Below are 20,915 nucleotides of genomic sequence, written 5' to 3'. Positions count from 1 at the left end.
TCTGCTGCAACATGCCATTTTTCAATGTTTGTCACGTGGAGTTCTGGTCTGACATGACACGGCGGCTGCATTTTCTGTGCTTCCGGCACGCTCGGTTTTGATAAAGCGTGGATCGAGGCCTTCAACTTTGACAATAATAATATCTGGGGTTAAACGTGCCAAAACCACGATATGATTATGAGGCACGCCGTTGTGGAGGGCTCCGGAAATTTTGACCATCTGGTGTTCTTTAACATGCACCGACATCGCACAGTACACGGGCCTTTAGCATTGTGCCTCCATCGAAATGTAAACGCAGCAGCTGGTATCGTACCCACGACTTCAGGGTCAGCAGCCGACCACTGTACCACCGAGGCAGACTCAATGATTAATATCTCAAACTATGTGCTTTTTTCTTTTTTAGAAAATACCTAGGTATGCCATAAATTGTGATGTCCTACAACTTTGCCATATAAACAACTGCCGTCAAGTTAATAATAGAAGTCAACAAGTTTTTTTTTATTACTTATTTCAATGTAACTTTAGGCACAGCAAAGTATTTCCACCTCGAGTTCGTGTTTGGAGACTACAAGTGCCTGACTGTCATATAATTTTTATTAAAAATCTGTATTGTCTTAAAAAAAAGAACTCTGTATAGGCTCAACTTTCATTGTGCCATCTCTGGGAACAATCAATTTATATCTGGCCAGATTGCAATACCCACAGAGCTGGAAGAATTGGAAAAAAGAAAAGTTTCTTTAGAACAGGACAGTGAAGTGAAGCACTAGATCAGTTTGGACTGATCAATTTCTTTTTTTTAACTCTATTGTCATTGCTCTCACCATCATAGACTCACTTTTACAAAAAGAAACTGATCTAAGGCCACTTTCATTCTTGAATTCTGCACCAAAGCTTTCACCACCTGCATGGCTGTGACATGAATTTCAAAGTAATTTTTCGTACTTTGGCAACATTTTACCAAATAAATTGCAGAAAACTTGCCATGTTGAGTTTTTCGCTTTCCTAGAACACAGTGCAATTTGTTTTTGCTTATACAGAATAATGTAGACCCGAGAAAGTGCTGTAAAAATCTATAACATCACAATGAGTTGGTAAGCAAACGTATAGGTGGCATCACCACCTAGATTTTTTCACGCGTTTTTTTTTCGCAGTAAGAGTGGTGCTTTTGGTTGCGGTGAAAGGGGTGATCTACTAATAGGGAAAATCGTTTTTCTCTTTAGCGTCCCATTCAAAATTTTTTGCATGCTGAATGACATGGCGCAACTCTAAGCTGCAATGAATGATGACTCAATGTGGTGGTAAAACGTGCCGAAGTTCTTGTTTATTTGCGTACTTGTAAAAACACCGGTATGAAAGAAGCTACCTAGAAGTTCAACAACATCTGGCCCAAAGGTAACAACAAGGCTAATAAAGCTCTAACAACAAGTAGTAATCACTGCCAATATTTCTTGGTTATCTTTACCACTGTACTGACATTGAATGTAATGAAACAGTGCTGCCCTTTATAGACAAGCCATTCTCGGGAAATGCAGCTGGTCGAGCATGTCAGCAGCAAATCAAGGCACAACTACCTCATTGTTATTAAGTACTACACAGGCACACTGCAAATCTTTCCACCCTTCTCTTTGGAAGACTTGGAACTTATTGAACCATCGTCTGTGCCACCTTTTTCAACTGTCTTGGAAACCAGAATAGCAGGTGCCGACTTACCACGTTGGCGACCAATGTTCAATTCCTCATAGCCATTAGATATTTTTATTATTTTTATACGGTCGTGGTATAGAGGCCAGATGTACAGCCAGGCCAACATGGGCAGTGGCAGCCAAACAAAGGGTTCACCGTTTAACAACCACATGTATATAAATGACAAGGTGGAAATGAGAGGCTTTCCCTGTGAATGCCTGGTTTACTTCCTCCTCCTTTTTGACCGATTACATTCGAATGCGTTGCAAGTTTACGGTGCAACTTCATGACCACCGAGCTTCCGATGCAACTTACGACCACCGAGTTTCCGGTGCGATTTACGACCAGCAAAGTTTCTGGTGCAGCTTCATGGCCACCGAGTTTCCGGTGCAATTTCATAACTGCCAACTTTCCAGTTGAACTTCATGACCAGCAGGTTTCCGGTGCAACTTCATGACCAGTGTTCACCTCTGATGCTGATGCACTCAACAGGTGAGCTCAAGAAACCATCCCATGCTGCTGAAATGTCCGTGTCTGTAGGTGAAACAAAGGTGCTAAAATGCACAGTAAGAACCAAAGACATGAGACTGAGACATTTGGCACACCATGTCCAGTGAGTGCAAATTGAAGGTACAAGCTTTCCACACAGACAGTTGTATGTATACTGAAACCAACAAAATACATTTCACATTTGATAACACGTGGGCAGTGGAGCAGCTGTTTAGATAAGGATGACCTCAGCTGTTTTGTTTACAGTGACTTCTTCACTGGTCAAGGGGTTGAACCAGAAACTCGCAGCATTGCCTGTGCATAAAGAGGAAAGGCACACGGCTGCATTGTAAATAAGATGAGGAGAAGGATGCAGCAAGCAATTCCTTCGCAGGGAAAGCCTCTCATCACTTATTACCAGCGCATAAATGTCATATTAATTATATAATTTGTGTTATCCTAAAAAAACAATATCAGAACAAGCACACGCAGTCTTTTCAGTAAGTGCCTTAATGCTGCATCGTGAACTGTACAGCACAAAAACAAGCATGAACCAGAAATTCAACAAAGGAATGCATTAAACTACATTGTGTTGAGGATGAGTGTGGCATTGAAGCGATGAATTGTGAAACATTTGGGCCATGCGTATGATTTACAGCCAGAGCAGGACAATATTTTTTCACTGCTTCTCTTTTCCATCTGTCGTTGCTTTCCAATCATGAGTAAGTCTGCAGTCACTGGGCGGTAACGTCACTGGGCTGTTGAGACTGGGCAGCAGCAAAGCGCAGACTCATGCTGTTGGAACTGCCAGGCTCGAGGGCAAATCCATTGTTGGCATAGAACTTGACGACGGTGTCCTTGCAGTCGAGCGTAAGCCGGTAACAGCCAAGTCGCTTGCCAAGTCGTACCAGTGTCTGGATCAGGCTGTTGTCAAGGGTTAAAAAGAAAAGAGAGAAGAGGTACTTTGATGAATATGCGAAGCTAAGGAATAAATCAGGTTGACTGATTGCTTGAACAGCAATGACCAGTGTAACACAGTTTTTCTTAATTAGCACTACCTGAGCAATAAAAATTATGAGCTCATTTGACAGTGGTGCTATTAACTGGTGATACATTACGTGAACTGTTCCAGCACAACATGCAGACGCACCATTGAGCCGGTGCACCCCGTGTCTTAAAAGTAAATGCTGTACATTTAGGTGGTCACCATGTGTAAGCACAACATAGCAAGAAAGTGTGAAGTTTTTTTCTTTCCAGTTCTTTTGTTTCTGTGTAGCAGCCATCAAAGGACTTCTGGCAGCCATATTTTTCTACTTTTATGCTTTAATAATTATGTCTGTCTCATAATTAGGAAATTGAATTGTAAATAGCCTAACTTGATGAATAATTAATGCTAGCATAGTTAATTATCACATTTTGGGTACCACTTCGATACGCCTGCCCAAAATAATAAATTAGTGCCCCACCGTGGCAGAGCACCATAAGATCAGCTCAAAGATCATAAGATCAAAGACCATAAGATCGCTCAAAAAGCATACAACCAAAAAACGAACTGTGCATGCATTTTGGGCCTAATAGATGATTCCTTTTATGCAAGGATTCAAGCTGACTGATTGCAGAATAATTAGATATTTAATTACACGCTAATTAACATTAACTGCTGAAACTCACACAAAACAACACATTCCTTCATTTTATTTCTTGGAATGTAATACTGAGTGCCTTGAAATCATGCCATGCAATTTTGATGCATTTGCAGGCAGTGCATCATAATTCGTGACTGAAAGGGTTAAGTGACAACGGGGGTTGTGCTAACGTAGCAAATGTACTCACAGCTTGCCCAGGTTGCGTCCACGGTACTCGCTTGAGACAACCACGTCCTCTATGTGACCTCTCTGCAAGGACGTAACAGAAGCTTCAGTTTCAATAATCAGGTTGTTTGAGACAGAAAAAAATCGCAGCATATCCACGGGGTGAATGATGATGAGTGGGGCGAAGCTCCGGAGGGAATCATCAGTAAACCGTGAAACTCTTCCGTGAAATTCGCCCAGTACATCATATAAGGAGTGTGAAACACCGTGTATATATTAAACATCAAACTTTTATTGTACAGTTGGTTTACGTTGTCCCTTCATTATCACCGCTTCGTGATCGGTGAAATGCAGGGAAAGTGTCCGCTCCCGAGCGAAAGAGAAAGCGCGCCAAGAGCAAGCGCCTTTTACGATCGCAGGCATCCAATGACGTGCGCCATTCGCATTATACAAGCGCCATCTGTCATCTTTAAACAGCAACTCTAAGAAATACATGAAACACCATCTAGTGAGCAATTCATTAAACTAGAGCTGGCTACATACATACTACTACTACTACTACTATATACTACTACTGCTACTACTACTACTACTACTGCTACTACTACTACTACTACAGAGGAGGGAACGACCCACACCCTGAAGAGCTTCGCCTCTAAAAGATATATAATATGGTTGCGAACACAAACGGCAAACTGTGGCAATTTGCACATTTATGCCTGCAACAAGGCCGAGGTTGGAAAAATTTTAAGCAAGGTGGAAAGTTGGGCGAGCTGGTTGAAGTTCATTTTCATAAAACAGCGCGCAACTAAATGAAGAACAAGAAAAGGAGTGCACAGGTGTCCTGTGCACTTTTTTTTTCGTCCTTCGTTTAGTAACGTGCTGTTTTATCAAAATGAAAAAAGAATTGTGTTGTGAATAAATAGAAAAACAGATCGCCAAAGTGCACGAAAAGTTGCAAGATCTTTATACTTTGTTGCTACAGAGAGTGAAAGGTAAGCAATTTCTTCATGTCTCGTTAACTTAAATGATCAACTGATACTTCAATGCTATGTGCGATTTAACACCCATAAGTGACAAAGAGACACCTCAAATAGAGGGCTTCTAAGTGATCACTCAAGACTACCACTCCTTGGGCAAAACTTGCAGCCTCTGAAAACATGAGATGATTGCGTTTAGCGATATCTGCGTATATGACAGCAGATACTCCTAGCAAACAGAATATAGGCACAACATGAGGCAACCATGTAAATAGCTCTTTTTCCATGTTGTTTCCATATTTTGCAAGCTGAAAGTAGGACGTATGTAGGTTAGCACACAACACATGGACAACATAACTGTTCAACTTATCGTAGACCTATTGTAGCTCTAGTTTATGACAAATCGAAAAGGCAACATCGTGATTTTTTACAGATGGGGACAGTAGTAAAGGGAACGACATGGACAAGCAAGGACTTTCAACTGAAATTTTATTGCACACGAAAGGTATATACGTGACATGAAAAATTATTGAAGAAAACATTAAAACACATGATTTCCCGGCATGATTACACATGCTTCTCTGGAAATGACAAGTAACGTGCAGTAGACTCTTAGTGAACGGAAAATCTCTTAAACAGAATTGCTGCTTGAATGGAAAAACTGCCTCCAAGATGATTGCTTTTGTACTTGAATTCTGCACTCCTGACCATTTCTCAGTAAACAGAACTCCTGTTAAACGGCACACATTTTCCTGTTCCCTTCAGGTTTCATTTAACGAGAGTCTACTATATATAGTAATACCCTTCGAGTGCATTAAAGTTTCAGTTAAAAGTCAGTGCTTGTCTGTGTCATTCTCTTTACTATTGTCCCAGTCTGTAAAAAATCGCGTTGTTTCTTTTTTCACTGTGCAGAACCAGCTAGCTCAAAGGTTCACTTTATTAAGAGACAGACCTCCAAGGTGCTGTAAGAGCCCTCAGTCATCACATCAAATGCACACGAGCACAGCCAACAAGACTAGTTGTCATGTGTATGCATGCTCCGCCCTCACCGTGGCCAGTCCACGGATGAACTTGAGCTCTGTGAAGAGGGTTGCCGAGGCAACCACTGCTCCCCGGTCAGCGTCCTCGATGACTGTGACGTAGTAGGTGCCCGGTGCTGCCTTCATCGCCCGGAACCTATCTGGGAAATTAATAGGAGTGCAGCAGTAGCGTTTCAGGCACTTCCATGAAGTATTAGTATGGCATGCAGACGTTAAATTGCAACTTTTTAAGAGACAGTTTAATGTGTGAAACTGCATAATCTTTTTTCCAGCAAATATGCGCCTATAAGCTGTTCAATACTAAAAATTCACCGCCATATCCACGAAGTGAATGATGTTAGAGGAGCTTGCTCGGAGATGATCAGGTAACCCGCGAATGCTCCATACACATTCCTCTACCATCATATATAGACGTGACAACGTTGTTATATATGCATGACATACACAATGTTTATTAATTTGCGGTTGAATGCACTATATACATTTTGATGAAGTATATATGCACTTGGATGAACTACACTCAGACCTCGTTATAACGAACACGGATATAACGAAGAAAATGAAGAATAGTCTTGTAATAGCTACAGTGCTACAAATAAACGATTATAACAAATTTTCGGATATAACGAAGTTATTTTCGTGGCAGATGCAACTTTGTTATAATGAGGTTTGAGAGTATAAACATTATATATACACAAGAGATGATGTTTTACCAAGTTCAAGAAGGGCGTCCCTCGATGAGTTCGGGGACTGGTTTCCCTTTAAAGATGATTGCTTTATGATGGATGAACTATATGCATTACATATATACAATGGATGTGCTTTTGCAAAGTACAAGAAGGACGTCTCTCGATGAGCTTGGGTACTCGTTTCCCTTTAAAGATGATTGCTTTATGATCAGTAAGGTATGTTGCCAAGGGATCATCGATGATGGGACGCAATGGAAAGTTCGAGAATGCAACATCGATACAGGTGCCCCTGATGGTGGTGGGACGTTTGCAGTTATACGATACGCATCGGAGAACATAACGTGACATCATGTGTTGGACTAGCCAGTCACATTGCATGATGTCAACGTTCAGATCTCCGACGAGTACGAAGGGACCGTGTTTGAATTCGGTGCTGTATCGATGCATTGCCTTCTCGATGTACTTGGCGACGTCTCCTTTTGACAAGTTCGGTGCCAAGTACATGGCCATGACTACTAACCCGGATGAGAGCTTCACAGCGGCGTGCTGCCCGTTATGGCTGTGGCTGGTTATTAAGGCATGCAGATCGCCTGGAGAGTACGCCTGCAGCACAGCGTAGATGCGCATTAGTAAAATAAAAAAAAAATCACAGGGCCCCTTATACATTCACCTAAGACGACTTGAAGGTGAAAGCCATCATCTTTTTTTTTTTCCTCAGTCGATGTATTCATCCTGCCCCGCCACCCACCGAAAGCTTTCCGCACCTAATGTGGTTTTGCACTGCCTCCGTGATCAGCCCACCTTTGACCAAGTGATGATGTCAGGTGATGACGTAATCATGGCGTCACAAATTTTGGCGATCAGAGATGTCATGATGACGGCACATGGTGGTGATGACGGCATCACGTGGTGATTTTTTGCATCACTTCTGTTTACAGTAATGCATGTCATGATGACGGCACATGGTGGTGATGACGGCATCACGTGGTGATTTTTTGCATCACTTCTGTTTACAGTAATGCTCCCATAGGCGTGCGCACGGGGCGGGGGGAGGCCTATTCGCCTAAGGGGGGGGGGAGGCAAAGTCAGCCCTCCACATTGACGTAAGAGGGAAGGGGGGCACTGCGACTCGGGGGGGGGGGGGGGGAGGACAATGTCAGCGCCATACATTGACATCATTGGGAGGGGGGTGCTGCGAGGAACTTTCGCCCCCCCCCCCCCCTGAAGGGAAACCCTGCGCATGCCTATGACTGCTCCTACATACAGTATTGCTCCTTTTAACGCGATAGCGTTAAAGAGCTCGTATCGCAGAAATTCCGCCGTCGGTGTCGGCACCGTTGGTTGTGAGCGAAAAATCATCATCTTGTCCGTGACCGAAAAATCGAAAAAGGTGCAAATAAAATAAATATAAAAATGTTGGGTCCGAGTGAGAATCGAACCCAGGCCATCTGCGTGGCAAGCAGGTGTTCTACCACACAGCCACGCCTCTGCTTGGAGCTGCACTGAAAGTAACTTTCATGCTTCCCAAAAATACGCGTCGTGTATACAGGTGTCACAGTACGTGATGTAATATCGCAGTAATATTGCGTGGTACAAGCGTACATTGCCATCGGGCGTCACACCATGTCAATATCATAACGACTTGGTGTTTTAAAGACAGCCACCCATTACAGAAGGCACACGCATTACTGCGCGTATTACCTTAACGCCACGTAGTGGGGGCATCGCAACTTCGAAAACGTTTCTCGCGCATAATTGCCCCTGATTTAAAGCATGCTACCCATTACATGAGGCACACACCTTAGTGCGCGCATTCTGTTAAAACACTCGTAGTGTTCGAAGTGCGCACTAGGGGCAGGATATCGCTATCGCGTTCAACTCTTAAAGGCGAAGCTTAAGCGTCCCCCAATTTTTATGCAGTGAAACGGGGAGATAATGTTTGCAACTTGCTCTACGAAGAGGCATATATTATGCAGTCATGGAGGAAGTGGCCGGTATGTTGTAGTATCACAGTCATGCATTTGAACTAAAGCGTATGTGACACGACGTTCTACATGTGATTGACACTCTTACCAAGGAACTGTTCTCTGGACACGTCACCTCCCACTGTTAGCTGGGTGAGCAGCTCTAGGAAACCTGCGAACAGTTCATGTTTGGCGTTAATAATTCTTGCATGAAAAGGTTGTCTCACATCCCACATTTAATAGCATAATAGTCGAAATATCCAAAGCAGGGGCGTAGCCAGGGGGTGTGGGGGGGTTGAACCCCCCCCCCCCAAATTTTTCGATTTTGCATGTGTATATATACACGCACACATACAAATGCACGCACGAACTTAAAAAAAGGACGGTTGAACCCCCCCTCCCCCCCAAAAAAAAGAAAATTCTGTCTACGCTTCTGATCTAAAGCAAACGGCTCCCACTAGCCTTACGTGTGGATCCCTTTGCGTGTGTTACTGTTGAACACCGTACGTGTGTAAGAGCTCCAGCTGCGTTTACATTCTGTGCATGCGCCGTTTAGAGCATGCAACATTATAACGCTAACTCCTTTTCCGTCTTTTCTCGGTATTAAAGCTCTCTGTTTACAATAATACAGTGCAGCCGAACTATCGCGTGAAGGGTACGTGTCCGGCAGCTAGATGATGCAGAACATATGAAGAACATCCCTATCCTCGCAGTGGATGTTCTCAGATGCCATTAAGGCCACCGACTAGAGGCCACACTAGGATGCATATACTTGCCACGGTCGTAGTCTCCAGAGCTCAGGGGTCGGACCCTGAGTGGAAGCTCGGTTGCGGGCAGCTCCACAGCGATACCTTCAACCGTGTCCAGGCTTTCCAGGAGCTTCGGGTCGAACAGTAGGGTGTCCTCCGGTTCCCCTCCATTCTGCACACAATAACCACGAGGAAGCGTGTTAACAACATTTGAAGCCAAGGACACATAACTCACTTAATAAGGTTAAAGGAAAGAGCAAGAGGATTCCCAGTTGTTTATAGTCTAGAACGTCATTACATATCAGGCACCAACGAGAACGATCCTATGAGAACATATAACGCTGGGTGGAAAGAAACATTCATGCCACGCTTTCATAGATTCCAGAAGCACAAAGGTACTTCGGCAAAAATTAACCAAAAGTTGTGGCCCCTCAGTACAGTGCCAGGACATATGTTCGATTCAAGTGTTGCAAAATATGCATTGATTAGTTACATACAGCAAAGGCTGTATGTGGGAGTTTTCTTAATCTGATCCATTCTCTTTTTTTTTTCCTTCATTCAAAACAGTCAAGAGGGTGTTATCCAAGGGAGTTGTGTGAGAGAATTAAAATGTGAGCAAGAAGAATGAAGCAATGCTTTTACTGACTAAAAGGTCTTGAGATTATGAACAAATGTGCAATATACGGAAAAAACAAGAAAACTGACATGTTTGCTGATCAATGTTCCCGCCATATCTATCACAATGTACGATGTACACTCCTATAAAGAGTTATATTTTTTGACAATACAGAAGCTATTTTTTTTCCAGATCTCTCATGACAGACATAAGTCACTGCTTGATTACACTTTAGATGTTGGACGTTACTTGCGGAAAAAATTGAAATATATTTAATAAACTAAATGACGAACATTCCCGGACAATTTTTTTTTCCCATTATTTTCCTTGCAATACACATTGCAAGTGACAAATTGCAGCCACTGAGTTTGCAATGCATGTAGTAGATGTGCTGTGAAATCTGAGAGTGGCTTTGATATTGAGGTACCTGTCACGAAACTTACATTAACAATGCGCTGTTGTTCCAGATACATTTTTAAAACCAATATCCAGTGTCTTGCATTTATGCAAAAAAAAAAAAATAGCTAGCACACCCATATGCATTTCATCGCACACCTTGGAAATGAATATCTCAAAACTGGTGTCACCGTGAAAATTCCTTCAAAGTGGGTATGCCTTGAGATTTCACGGGCTACAGTTTATAAACTGCAATGCGCCGTAAAGTAATTGAATAGTCAAATGGTCGTGTGGCCTTTTGTACCAGACGCTGGCTTTTGGTCACGTGACCCTTTTTATGACCCGAAAAGCATCGGGTATGATCCTCTCCTGAGTGACTTGCCGTCATGTATGCGCAGATCTTAGAATTGACTATAGATTGGGCGAGTTGGTGACTCACGATACTTGAAACACGGGCGAGTATAGTGTATACGGACGCATGTTCGTCATTCTTGTGTCCCTCTGTAGTTATACGCGCTCGTATTTCAAGTATCTAGGGGAAAAAAGCGCAAAAAAGGACGAAAGACGCAGGAACACAGTACACTGGACGAGCGCTGACAGCGCTGGACAACACTGGACAGCGCTCGTCCAGTGTACTGTGTTCCTGCGTCTTCGTCCTTTTGTGTGCCGTTTTTTCCCAGCTCAGCATGTACCAACTCGCCTAAATCAAAGTATTGTTCAAGTATCTTATGACAGACGTTAATTCTTCCCATACGAGAACTAAAGTTAGCTCGGCATCTTTATCCTAAATCCGAGCCGCCGAGTTTGTGCGTGCGTGGAACGGAGTCACGCGTGTTTTGACCCTAGCAAAAATCACCCATAGAAAAACCAATAGCCTATCGGATTATTGAACATATTGGTCAATTGGTATCATATTGGTCTACTGGTATCATATGGGTCTATAGGTGGCATGCTGGTCTATTGGACCTCTATTTGTTCATTGGTGTATTTGTCTATTGGCACTCTATTTGCCTATTGTGTATTTGTCTATTGGCATTCTATCTGCCTATTAGTACCGTTAGTACTGTATTTGTGGATTGGAAATCTATTGGCCTATTTCTCCGCTGGGAGCCCGTAATTTTGGCATATCAAATAATGGGCATTTGAGGACTGCAACGTAGCAGAGCCTGTATAAAATGAACAAATTCTATTTGAAGGGAGGCATGTGGCACGTGCTATATTTATCATTATTGCAGGATAACTTCATCAAATCGGCGATCTTCCCCGCAACAAGCTTTCCAGCTAGGCATGCTGTGCTTCCTTGTCGAATATATGCCACTGCACCGCTTCTCTAGGTAGTGCCTGAAAAAAAGAAACAAACATAAAATACTAAAATACCAGGAAGTAAGAAAGAAAATATTTAGATGCGCTACTGAAAGAAAACTGAAGCATTAGAATAAAAAAAATATGCAGATACGACACACTGTAGAATCAGCATAAGGGAAATTCCGGTGAGCTGGCTGTAGGTAACAGCTTAACATGACAGGGACGGATCTTTTGTCAAATTCGTACAGCAGATTCGATTATACTTGTATCCCAGAAGCATAACCGCAGTCACGTGTGTGGACTTCGGACACTAGTGGGAAAGGCCAAACAGCACTAGCACCAAACCGATCGCAGCGTGTGAATTTCGGGACTTCACGCAGAAATCTTCATTAAATATAGTGCCTCTCTGCTGCAACCATGTGTGTCATAGAATGGGGTTCAGTCAGCATGACTAGTAATTGATGATGGGACAGCCACACAGGATTTTTATTGCCAATAAACTTCTTCCCTCTCCCATATGTGTATTATTGAGGGTGAACGAAGGCATGATTACATATTTTAGTCTATTTAGATTATCGCGAAAACAATGCGCAAGTCGATAACGTACGTCTATGCCAGCGTCTGTATATGCGAACAGCCCACACGATGTTCAAAACTATTGTACTGTGGAGCGGAATAAATACAAACGAAGGGGCTAACTTAAAAAAAAAAAAAACTATGCCAAGTGCTCAGACTTATTCCATACCAGTTACAATGCTAGGGCCGTGACAGCTGGGCACATGCAGCGACAAAATCATTTTACGTGGCTAGAGGTATTATTTCAATACATCTGCAAAGAACCGTAAGTGAACACTGATTTATCGCTCTTGTCCTCGCTGTCCGGTGGGCACGCTGGCAGATGCGCGAATTAGTAGCACAGCAAGAGCAACTTTTACTGACTAGCAAATATATAAAAAACAGTTCACTTACCGAACATCGGCAGGGTATGCCCTCCGAAGCAACCACCTTTGCGAGCAGCATCTGTCAGCACACTCGGTACCACTTACTGCTGAAGTGCGAGACGCTTTTAGCGCTGAAACGTTTAACTTCTTTGACGTTCATGAACGACCTTGCATTGTCGTCGCGATTACACACGTGCGTTTTCGTGCAACCTTCAATAGACACAAACATACAACATTTCTAAGCCTGACTTCGACCACGAACATGCCGCACCACACACTCGTGACTCGACGCGACGACTCGATCGAAAACACCCGCTGCGGCTGTGGCTGGCTGTAGTCGGCTCGCTTGCTGGCTGGCGCTCGTGCGGTGGCCATACCACAAAAACAAGATTTTTTTGCTATTGTATTGCAGTATTTTGCTCTATTTCCAACCCCTCGAAAATATTCAGCTGCTGACACATTGGGAGGAAGGTTATGGAAAGCGTAGCGAACCGAAATTTCAGCTGCGAAATGAAAAAGAAGGATGGATGGATGGATGGATGTATACGGCTGTGCCCTTTAGATGGATGGATGCTATGAGCGTCCCCCAAGGAGGTTATATACTATTTCTTCTGGAGTGGAGGTGGCGCCCCCGTAAGTGAAGCCGGTCGCCGCCATATTGCAAAAGGAAAAACTCGGAAGCAGACGACGGAGTGCGCTCCGTTGCCCCGCCGTCGCAGTTGTCTTTGGGGACGGTGGCATGCTTTTGTAAAGCAGTTAAACATTTTACGAGGCCATGGTGACTTCGTGCGTCGCTTATGGCTGCACAAATCGCTATAAGAAGACGCCTGGGATCACTTTTCACGTGTAAGTGTCCTCACTTAGTTCGCTGACGATTGTCTGTTTTTCGTGCATGCTGTTAAACTGGAAACAATTTGAAAGGTGCGCATACATGTAATACATGCGTGCAGTTGTAGCGAAGAAAATTTTACGCTTTAAATGTTCGCTGACACGACGTTGTACGTGATTTTTAAGTGTATACACGAAGTGGGTGCAGTCTAGCTGGACGTACCGAGCAATATTGGTACGAGTAGGAAGTCAGAACGCCCTTAGAATTCCGAGCTTTCTGGTGTTTTCTTGCAAGTCAAGACTGACGGCGTGCATGCATATTTATCCGGTGCATGGATATCGAATTTGATGGATGTTTATCGAGGAATTGGCAAACGCAACATTCCATGACGTGATTATCCGTGTTACATGTTTCCAAAAGACTGCGCGCAGCGTTCTACCTGGGAACGTGCCGGTCGAAGAAGTGGTTAGAGAGCTAAGGACGGTTACCAGCTCGACCAGCTCTGACCACCTCTGCTCCATGTAAAACAATTTTATCTCTAAAATAAGGTGCCGCCCGTTTCATGGCCGATACCCCGCGGTGGGTTGCGCCAGGTTGCCAAGGAACAACCAACCAACCAACCAACCACCTCTGCTCTATTCACTTCGCAGAATGCTGCTTCGACAGAACGGGGCAGACGGCCTGGCACCTACAATTTGTACCTACAATTTTTCCTGCTTTCCCGGCGCATCTACAAAAGCCTGTTAGTTTCTACCTCCTTGACGTAGCTTCAACACAAATAGTTACGAAAAGAAAAAATTGCGGCAAAAGCAAGATGTAACTCTTTTGAAATCCGACCAAACCGAAATCGAAACACCGAAGGACGCGGCTGCTTTAGTTTTTTATGCGTCTAGTCTGAGAGGGCGAGAGCTACCTCGTTTCGAGGCTGTGCGCGCTGCGCTTGCCGTGATGGCACACGTCGCCCACGTAGGTTAATGCTTGCGAATCCTCCTTCTGGCCAAATGTTCGCGTGATTGATGTGTGCTTATGTAAAGAGAATAAGTGCGTTCCACGTTAGCTTGTGGTTACCCCTTGAACACTGACGCCGTTACAACACAAAAACCCAGTTCCTAGTAACACATATGTAATTACAGCGCGCTCGATATACGAAGCACCCCTTCGACAACAGATTAGTCTGCAGCTGACATAATAGTATGACATAATTTGTTTCATAAACGAGAAGAGGCAACTGTTCGTGGGTTTAAAGCAGTTTCCATCTCATTTTTTGATTGGGGGACTGCAAACCAACGCGCGCGCCGCGCGTATTCCATTGCCGTCTATGGCGGTCGCGCCGTGTTTTTCCTCTAGCTACATGGCCGCCGGCGGCTTCACTTGCTCCCGTTGGCGGCGGCCGGGACTGCCACTCCAGAGGTTCTATAGAACCTCCTTGGCGTCCCCTTTATAACGGGGCGGTGACATGTCTGCCACCATGCTCGAAGAAAAAGGAAAAACTTCCTTGTTTCATGCTGGCCTAATACCTTGTCTACATTGATTAAATCTATCTTATTATACCAAAAATATTTATAAATTCACGGTCTATCTCTCTGCCTCTTAAGGCAGAATGACCTTATCCCCCCCCCCCCCCCCATTATTTATTTTTGTACTTTATCTCTACTCTTCTGCCACCAATACTCTAACCGTCTCTTACTTATTTCTATCGCGGACGTGTTCAGCTTTCCATTGTTGTCCCTAAAACCCAAGGCTTCCTGTAGACTCGTGCCCACACGTATACCTGGGTGAATATCGCCACATTCAATCAGTACATGTTCCATCGTTTCCCTAGTTCCCCCGCAGCATGTACAGTGTTCGTCTTCGTTACTGAATCTCGCTTTATAGCTTCGCGTTCTAAGGCAGCCCGACCTTGCTTCAAACAGTAAAGCGCTTCCCCTTGAATTATCATAAAACCTTTCCCTCCTTATTTCGTTTTTTCCCTTTCGGTAGTTACTCAGAGCCGGCTTCTTTTCCATCGCTGTCATCCAATAAGTCCTCTCCGCCTCCCTGACCTTCCGCTTAATGCTCCCTGTTGCCATATCGCCCGCACTGCTAGCCGTATATTTACTGGTGAGCCTCCTAGTTCTCTTTCTCCACTGCGTGTCAACGCTTTTCTATACAAATACCTGAAAACCTTGTCTGCCCATCTACTCTTCTTCATTTTCCTCAGCCTCTCTTCGAATCTCATTTGCTCTGAGCTTCCCTCACTTCAAGGCCTGTCCATCCCATATCACCCTTTACAGCCTCAATTGTCGTCTTCCCGTGAGCGCCCAACGCGAGGCGGCCCACCGTCCTTTGATTTACATCCAATCCTGATTGTACCTCTGACTTCATGCAAACCACTGAGTTCCCAAATGTAAGCCCCGGGACCATCACACCCTTCCACAGCCCTCGAAGCACCTCGTACCTATTGTATCCCCATAAAGCTCTGTGCTTCATAATTGCAGCATTCCTCTTTCCCTTTGCTACCACTGCTTTCTCTTGTACCTCCATATATCTATCCCCCTCATTTACCCATACTCCGAGGTACTTGTACTCGCTTACCCTCGGTATTTTTTGGCCCTGTATGAAGACCGCATGGTCTTCGTGATCATTGAATACCATCAATCCACATTTGGTTGCACTAAATCCTAGTCCTAGAGCCTCACATTCCCTTCCGCATATATCTGCCAGTCGCTGTATATCATCTTGACTGTCCGCAAATAAGACAATATCATCAGCATAAAATAGACCTGGAAGCTTCTGCTCAACCATCGTGCCGACCTGTTTGTGTGACAAATTAAATCCAATGTTGCTACCTTCTAGCGCTTTTTCCATCCTCACCATGTACAGCATGAATAACAGCGGGGACAAAGGACATCCCTGTCTCAGCCCCTTGCTAATTTCAACGCTGTCCTTGCTACTTATTCCTTCCCATTCTATACAAACTGTATTTTCTCTGTACATTTCCCTCAAAAGCTGTATACAGTCGTCCCCTATGCCCACTTCTTTCAATATATCCCACAAAATTTCCTGCTTAACGTTGTCATACGCTCCGGTGATATCTAGATAAGCTATGTATAAGGGCCTGTTTTCTATTTTCGATATTTCTATACACTGGGTAAGAACAAACAGATTATCGTCTAACCGCCTGTCGATTCGAAATCCATTCTGAAGTTCTCCCAAAATATCATTTTGTTCTACCCACGCTTCTATTTTTAATTTTACTGCCTGCATCGCCAACCTGTATAGCACCGATGTAATGGTTAGCGGTCTATACGAGCGAATGTTATCCTTTTCTCCCCTGCCTTTATAGATTAAGTTCATTCTACTTTTTCGCCAACTGTCTGGTATTTCCCGCTCCTGTAAGCACTTTTCTACGGCTTTCAGCAGTGCTTCTTTAGTGTTATGTCCGAGTTCGTTAATGAGGCTGACGGGAACCCCATCTAAGCCCGGAGTAGTGCGCTTAGGAATTTTTCCTTCGGCCTTCTTCCAATTGAAATTCTCTAGTACTACATCTTCGTCAGTTGCACTCCTTTGCGTACTATTACCTACCGGGGGAATCCCCTGGGTGACCTTTTTAAACGAATCGGCTGTTATCTTTCGGATGTAACCTAGCGCTTCATGCCCTTCCAATTGATTTCCTCCTTCATCTACCAAACGTTGTTGCATTGTGACAGACTTCCTACCTAGCGCTTTTAGGTGGCTCCAAAATATCCTAGGCGCGGCCTTCTTCTTTTCGCGAATCTCTGTCATCCAGCGTTCACTTTCACCTTTAATTTTTGCCTCGACTAATTTCTGCACGATGGATTTTTGCTCTAAATATATTTCCCATATTTGGTTGACTTCGTCCTGTGGCCGCTTCTCTTTTTTTGCCTGTCTGTGTTCCCGTGATGCCTCACGTCGCTTCTCGATCGCCTCCCGGATTTCTTTGTTCCACCAACTTTTTGGCTTTCTCTTTCCTTTCCAACAAATAGTTTTCTTCTCTTTTTCCATTTCTTTTGTGATTATATGTAGCAGCTCACTATACTTCCAGTCTTTGCCTGGCAGTTCGTCTACTTTTTCTTCGACTCTTGCGGCTACATTCGTTATTTGTTTGTCATTTAGATACAAGCTGCCAAATTTTGATTCTATGTTCTTATTTTCAGTTTTATATCCCATTTGTAATATTATGCGTTTATGATCACTACCCAAGCTGTTAATGCCTTCCTCGTCTATTCTCATCTCTCTAAGTTTGTCATATATTCGTTCTGTCATGAGACAATAATCAATGCTCGATTGCCTGTTTCCGACTTCCCACGTGATCTGCCCCTCACACTTCGGCCCCACGTTAACTATCTCAAGACTATGTTGCTCGCAGAGATCTACCAATAACTTGCCATTGGTGTCTGAATATCCGTCAAGGTCACGAATGTGAGCGTTCATGTCCCCTAGAAGGATTATTTCGGCATCATGACCAAATTCTTTAATATCGGTGCTTATGCATTTCACTATCTCCAGATTCTTTTCTCTGCAGTTATTCCCCGTCCACAAGTATGCTACACCTAGCCACGTTTTCTTTCCACCTACTGTGCCCGAAACCCAAAGGTGCTCTGAGCACGTCTGCTTCACTCTATCCCATTTTGTTCTGCTATGAATTAGCATTCCAACACCCCCACCTCTCCTTTCTGATGTGATCCTGTTACATCCTTCCCAAATATAATTGTCAATATGTGGTGGCTCTTCCAAGTCTCTAAGGTGTGTTTCTGTAATCGCATAAACACCTATCTGTTCCTTGTTTAACTGTCCCTCAATCTCTAACCATTTTTCCTTTTTTCTGCCACCCTGCATGTTAATGTAACTAATTGCAACACGCGCCTTCTCCCTTCTTTTAACTTTTCTCTGGTTTTTCGCTATACTGCCTGTCAAAGAGTCCCCCTGGTTGTTTTCCTCATTACAAGCTACCCTGGGCACCGAAGGGCCCGCGTGCCCCCCAAAAAAGCTACTGCGCGTCCCGCAAGTCGCCAACCCACCTCATGACCAAGCCTCCTATCGAAGTGTATTCCGTCTCTTTGAAAACCACCCCACCTGTGCACCTCTCTGTTTATTTCCACTACCTCGATGCCTTTCTTTCGACTCATATGCCATATCTCTTTGTTTGCGTCGACAACCGCTCTTTGCAGGTTGACGTCACGCACCGGTACCTCCGGTATTGTGCATACCACTATCTGCACCTGAGGGGAAATGGCGCGCATGTCATCTACCCCTTTCGCTAATGTGGTCGCTAGTTCGGCTGATTCTTCATTCAAGACGTCGTTTAGACCTCCCGCGATTATCACGAGGTTACGTCCATTAGCCTTAGTTGCGAGTTTTGCGCTAGCTTGTCTCATCACTGATCCCATCCCATGTCCCGGGAACTTCCCTATTAAAACTCGTTTGTCGCCTCTCACCCTTTCTTTGACTGCTTCTGCGCATCTAACTAAATTCGAGTCCCCGGCGATTATCACGTGTTCCGACTTTTCTGCTGGACTCTCCCGCACCTGGCCACTGCCTCGGTTATTAGCGCGTGCCACTGCTGCTGTATTGTCCCCTCCCCTTCCCAAAACTACTTCGCGGAAGCTAGGTCCTGTGACCCTTGCACCTGTCTTTTCCAAACCTGTTTCCCCCTTCGCGTCTACCACTGTAGGGGTCGGTGCCCCTCTGTTCCCTCTGTCGCTTGCTACCTTTGCTAACCCCTCCTCGGCTGACTTAAGCCATCGTTTTTTCCCGCTCTGTCGCCAACGCATTTTCCAGCTCGGCGATTCTTACCATGAGCTCATTCTGGGCAGCCATCATTATTTCCATTTTCGCCTCTAACTCGCATTGCTTACACTTGGCGTCAGCTCCCTCTGTCTTCTCATCCGTACCAACCTCTATTTTCCATCCCATTCCGCACCCTGAACACTTTACGGTCTTTTTGACCATGGCTAGATCGTTCACACGGCGGATTAAATACACTTAAATCCAAATGATATCACTAAACTCCGCGAGTATGCTACACTGCAAATCACATGTGTACCTTTCAGCCACGTGGTGTCCGAACAAACAAATAATAATAAAAAAAAAACCCAGGCAACTGTCACACAGGAAACAGTACAAAGTTGTAAACCCTATTAACCTTCAATCTAGTGGCTTATGTACTCATATAACTAAAAAAACAAGCTCGAATCATGCAAAAAAAAAAAAAACTTATCTGACGCTGTCATTCCGGAGCCCACGAAAAACACGTCCGTTCACTCCTAAGCTGTAAGATCGGGCGGCGGCTCACGCCACCTAGCCATAAAGTTAAGTACTATCACTATGTATTGAAGGTACAGTGTACTAGAATGGGGCAGTGGGCTCACTGCCGTATCCCTGCGCCGCGCCGCCATGGCCCTCTCCGCGTCGACAGCCTGGGCGCCCGCCAGGGGCGCTGCCGCCAGACGAAGAAGGCATTAACAGCTTGGGTAGTGATCATAAACGCATAATATTACAAATGGGATATAAAACTGAAAATAAGAACATAGAATCAAAGTTTGGCAGCTCGTATCTAAATGACAAACAAATAGCAAATATAGCCGCAAGAGTCGAGGAAAAAGTAGACGAACTACCAGGCAAAGACTGGAAGTATAGTGAGCTGCTACATGTAATCACGAAAGAAATGGAAATAGAGAAGAAAACTATTTGTTGGAAAGGAAAGAAAAAGCCAAAAAGTTGGTGGAACAAAGAAATCCGGGAAGCGATCGAGATGCGACGTCAGGCATCACGGGAGCACAGACAGGCAAAAAAGGAGAAGCGGCCACAGGACGAAGTCAACCAAATATGGGAAATATATTTAGAGCAAAAATCCATTGTGCAGAAATTAGTCGAGGCAAAAATTAAAGGTGAAAGTGAACGCTGGATGACAGAGATTCGCGAAAAGAAGAAGGCCGCGCCTAGGATTTTTTGGAGCCACCTAAAAGCGCTGGGTAGGAAGTCTGTCACAATGCAACAACATATGGTAGATGAAGGAGGAAATAAATTGGAAGGATATGAAGCGCTAGGTTACATCCGAAAGATAACAGCCGATTCGTTTAAAAAGGCCACCCAGGGGATTCCCCCGGTAGGTAATAGTACGCAAAGGAGTGCAACTGACGAAGATGTAGTACTAGAGAATTTCAATTGGAAGAAGGCCGAAGGAAAAATTCCTAAGCGCACTACTCCGGGCTTAGATGGGGTTCCCGTCAGCCTCATTAACGAACTCGGACATAACACTAAAGAAGCACTGCTGAAAGCCGTAGAAAAGTGCTTACAGGAGAGGGAAATACCAGACAGTTGGAGAAAAAGTAGAATGAACTTAATCTATAAAGGCAAGGGAGAAAAGGATAACATTCGCTCGTATAGACCGCTAACAATTACATCGGTGCTATACAGGTTG

At 44.3% G+C, this 20,915-nt stretch overlaps 1 protein-coding gene across 3 annotated transcripts in view; it reads right to left on the bottom strand.

Annotated features, from left to right (window-relative positions):
- Positions 1-1,291: 1,291 nt before the first annotated feature.
- The window catches only part of LOC119374104 (probable glucosamine 6-phosphate N-acetyltransferase), a 51,962-nt gene continuing 32,338 nt past the window's right edge, over positions 1,292-20,915 (bottom strand). For 2 of the 3 annotated variants that reach the window (XM_037644172.2, XM_037644171.2), the window contains exons 2-6: positions 9,433-9,577; positions 8,766-8,828; positions 6,013-6,143; positions 4,006-4,067; positions 1,292-3,096 (exon numbers count right to left, since the gene is read on the bottom strand). In XM_037644172.2, the coding sequence (XP_037500100.1) occupies positions 2,907-3,096; positions 4,006-4,067; positions 6,013-6,143; positions 8,766-8,828; positions 9,433-9,577 (591 nt within the window). In that variant the 3' untranslated portion in view covers positions 1,292-2,906. Of the gene's footprint in view, positions 3,097-4,005; positions 4,068-6,012; positions 6,144-8,765; positions 8,829-9,428; positions 9,578-20,915 lie in introns of all 3 variants that reach the window. The other variant, XM_049410991.1, reaches the window with a different exon arrangement.

The sequence above is a fragment of the Rhipicephalus sanguineus genome, chromosome 11 (genome assembly GCF_013339695.2).
Source record: "Rhipicephalus sanguineus isolate Rsan-2018 chromosome 11, BIME_Rsan_1.4, whole genome shotgun sequence".
NCBI lineage: Eukaryota > Metazoa > Arthropoda > Arachnida > Ixodida > Ixodidae > Rhipicephalus > Rhipicephalus sanguineus.
Note: the sequence above shows the minus strand (reverse complement) of the source record. Positions and strands in the feature narration are given on the sequence as shown.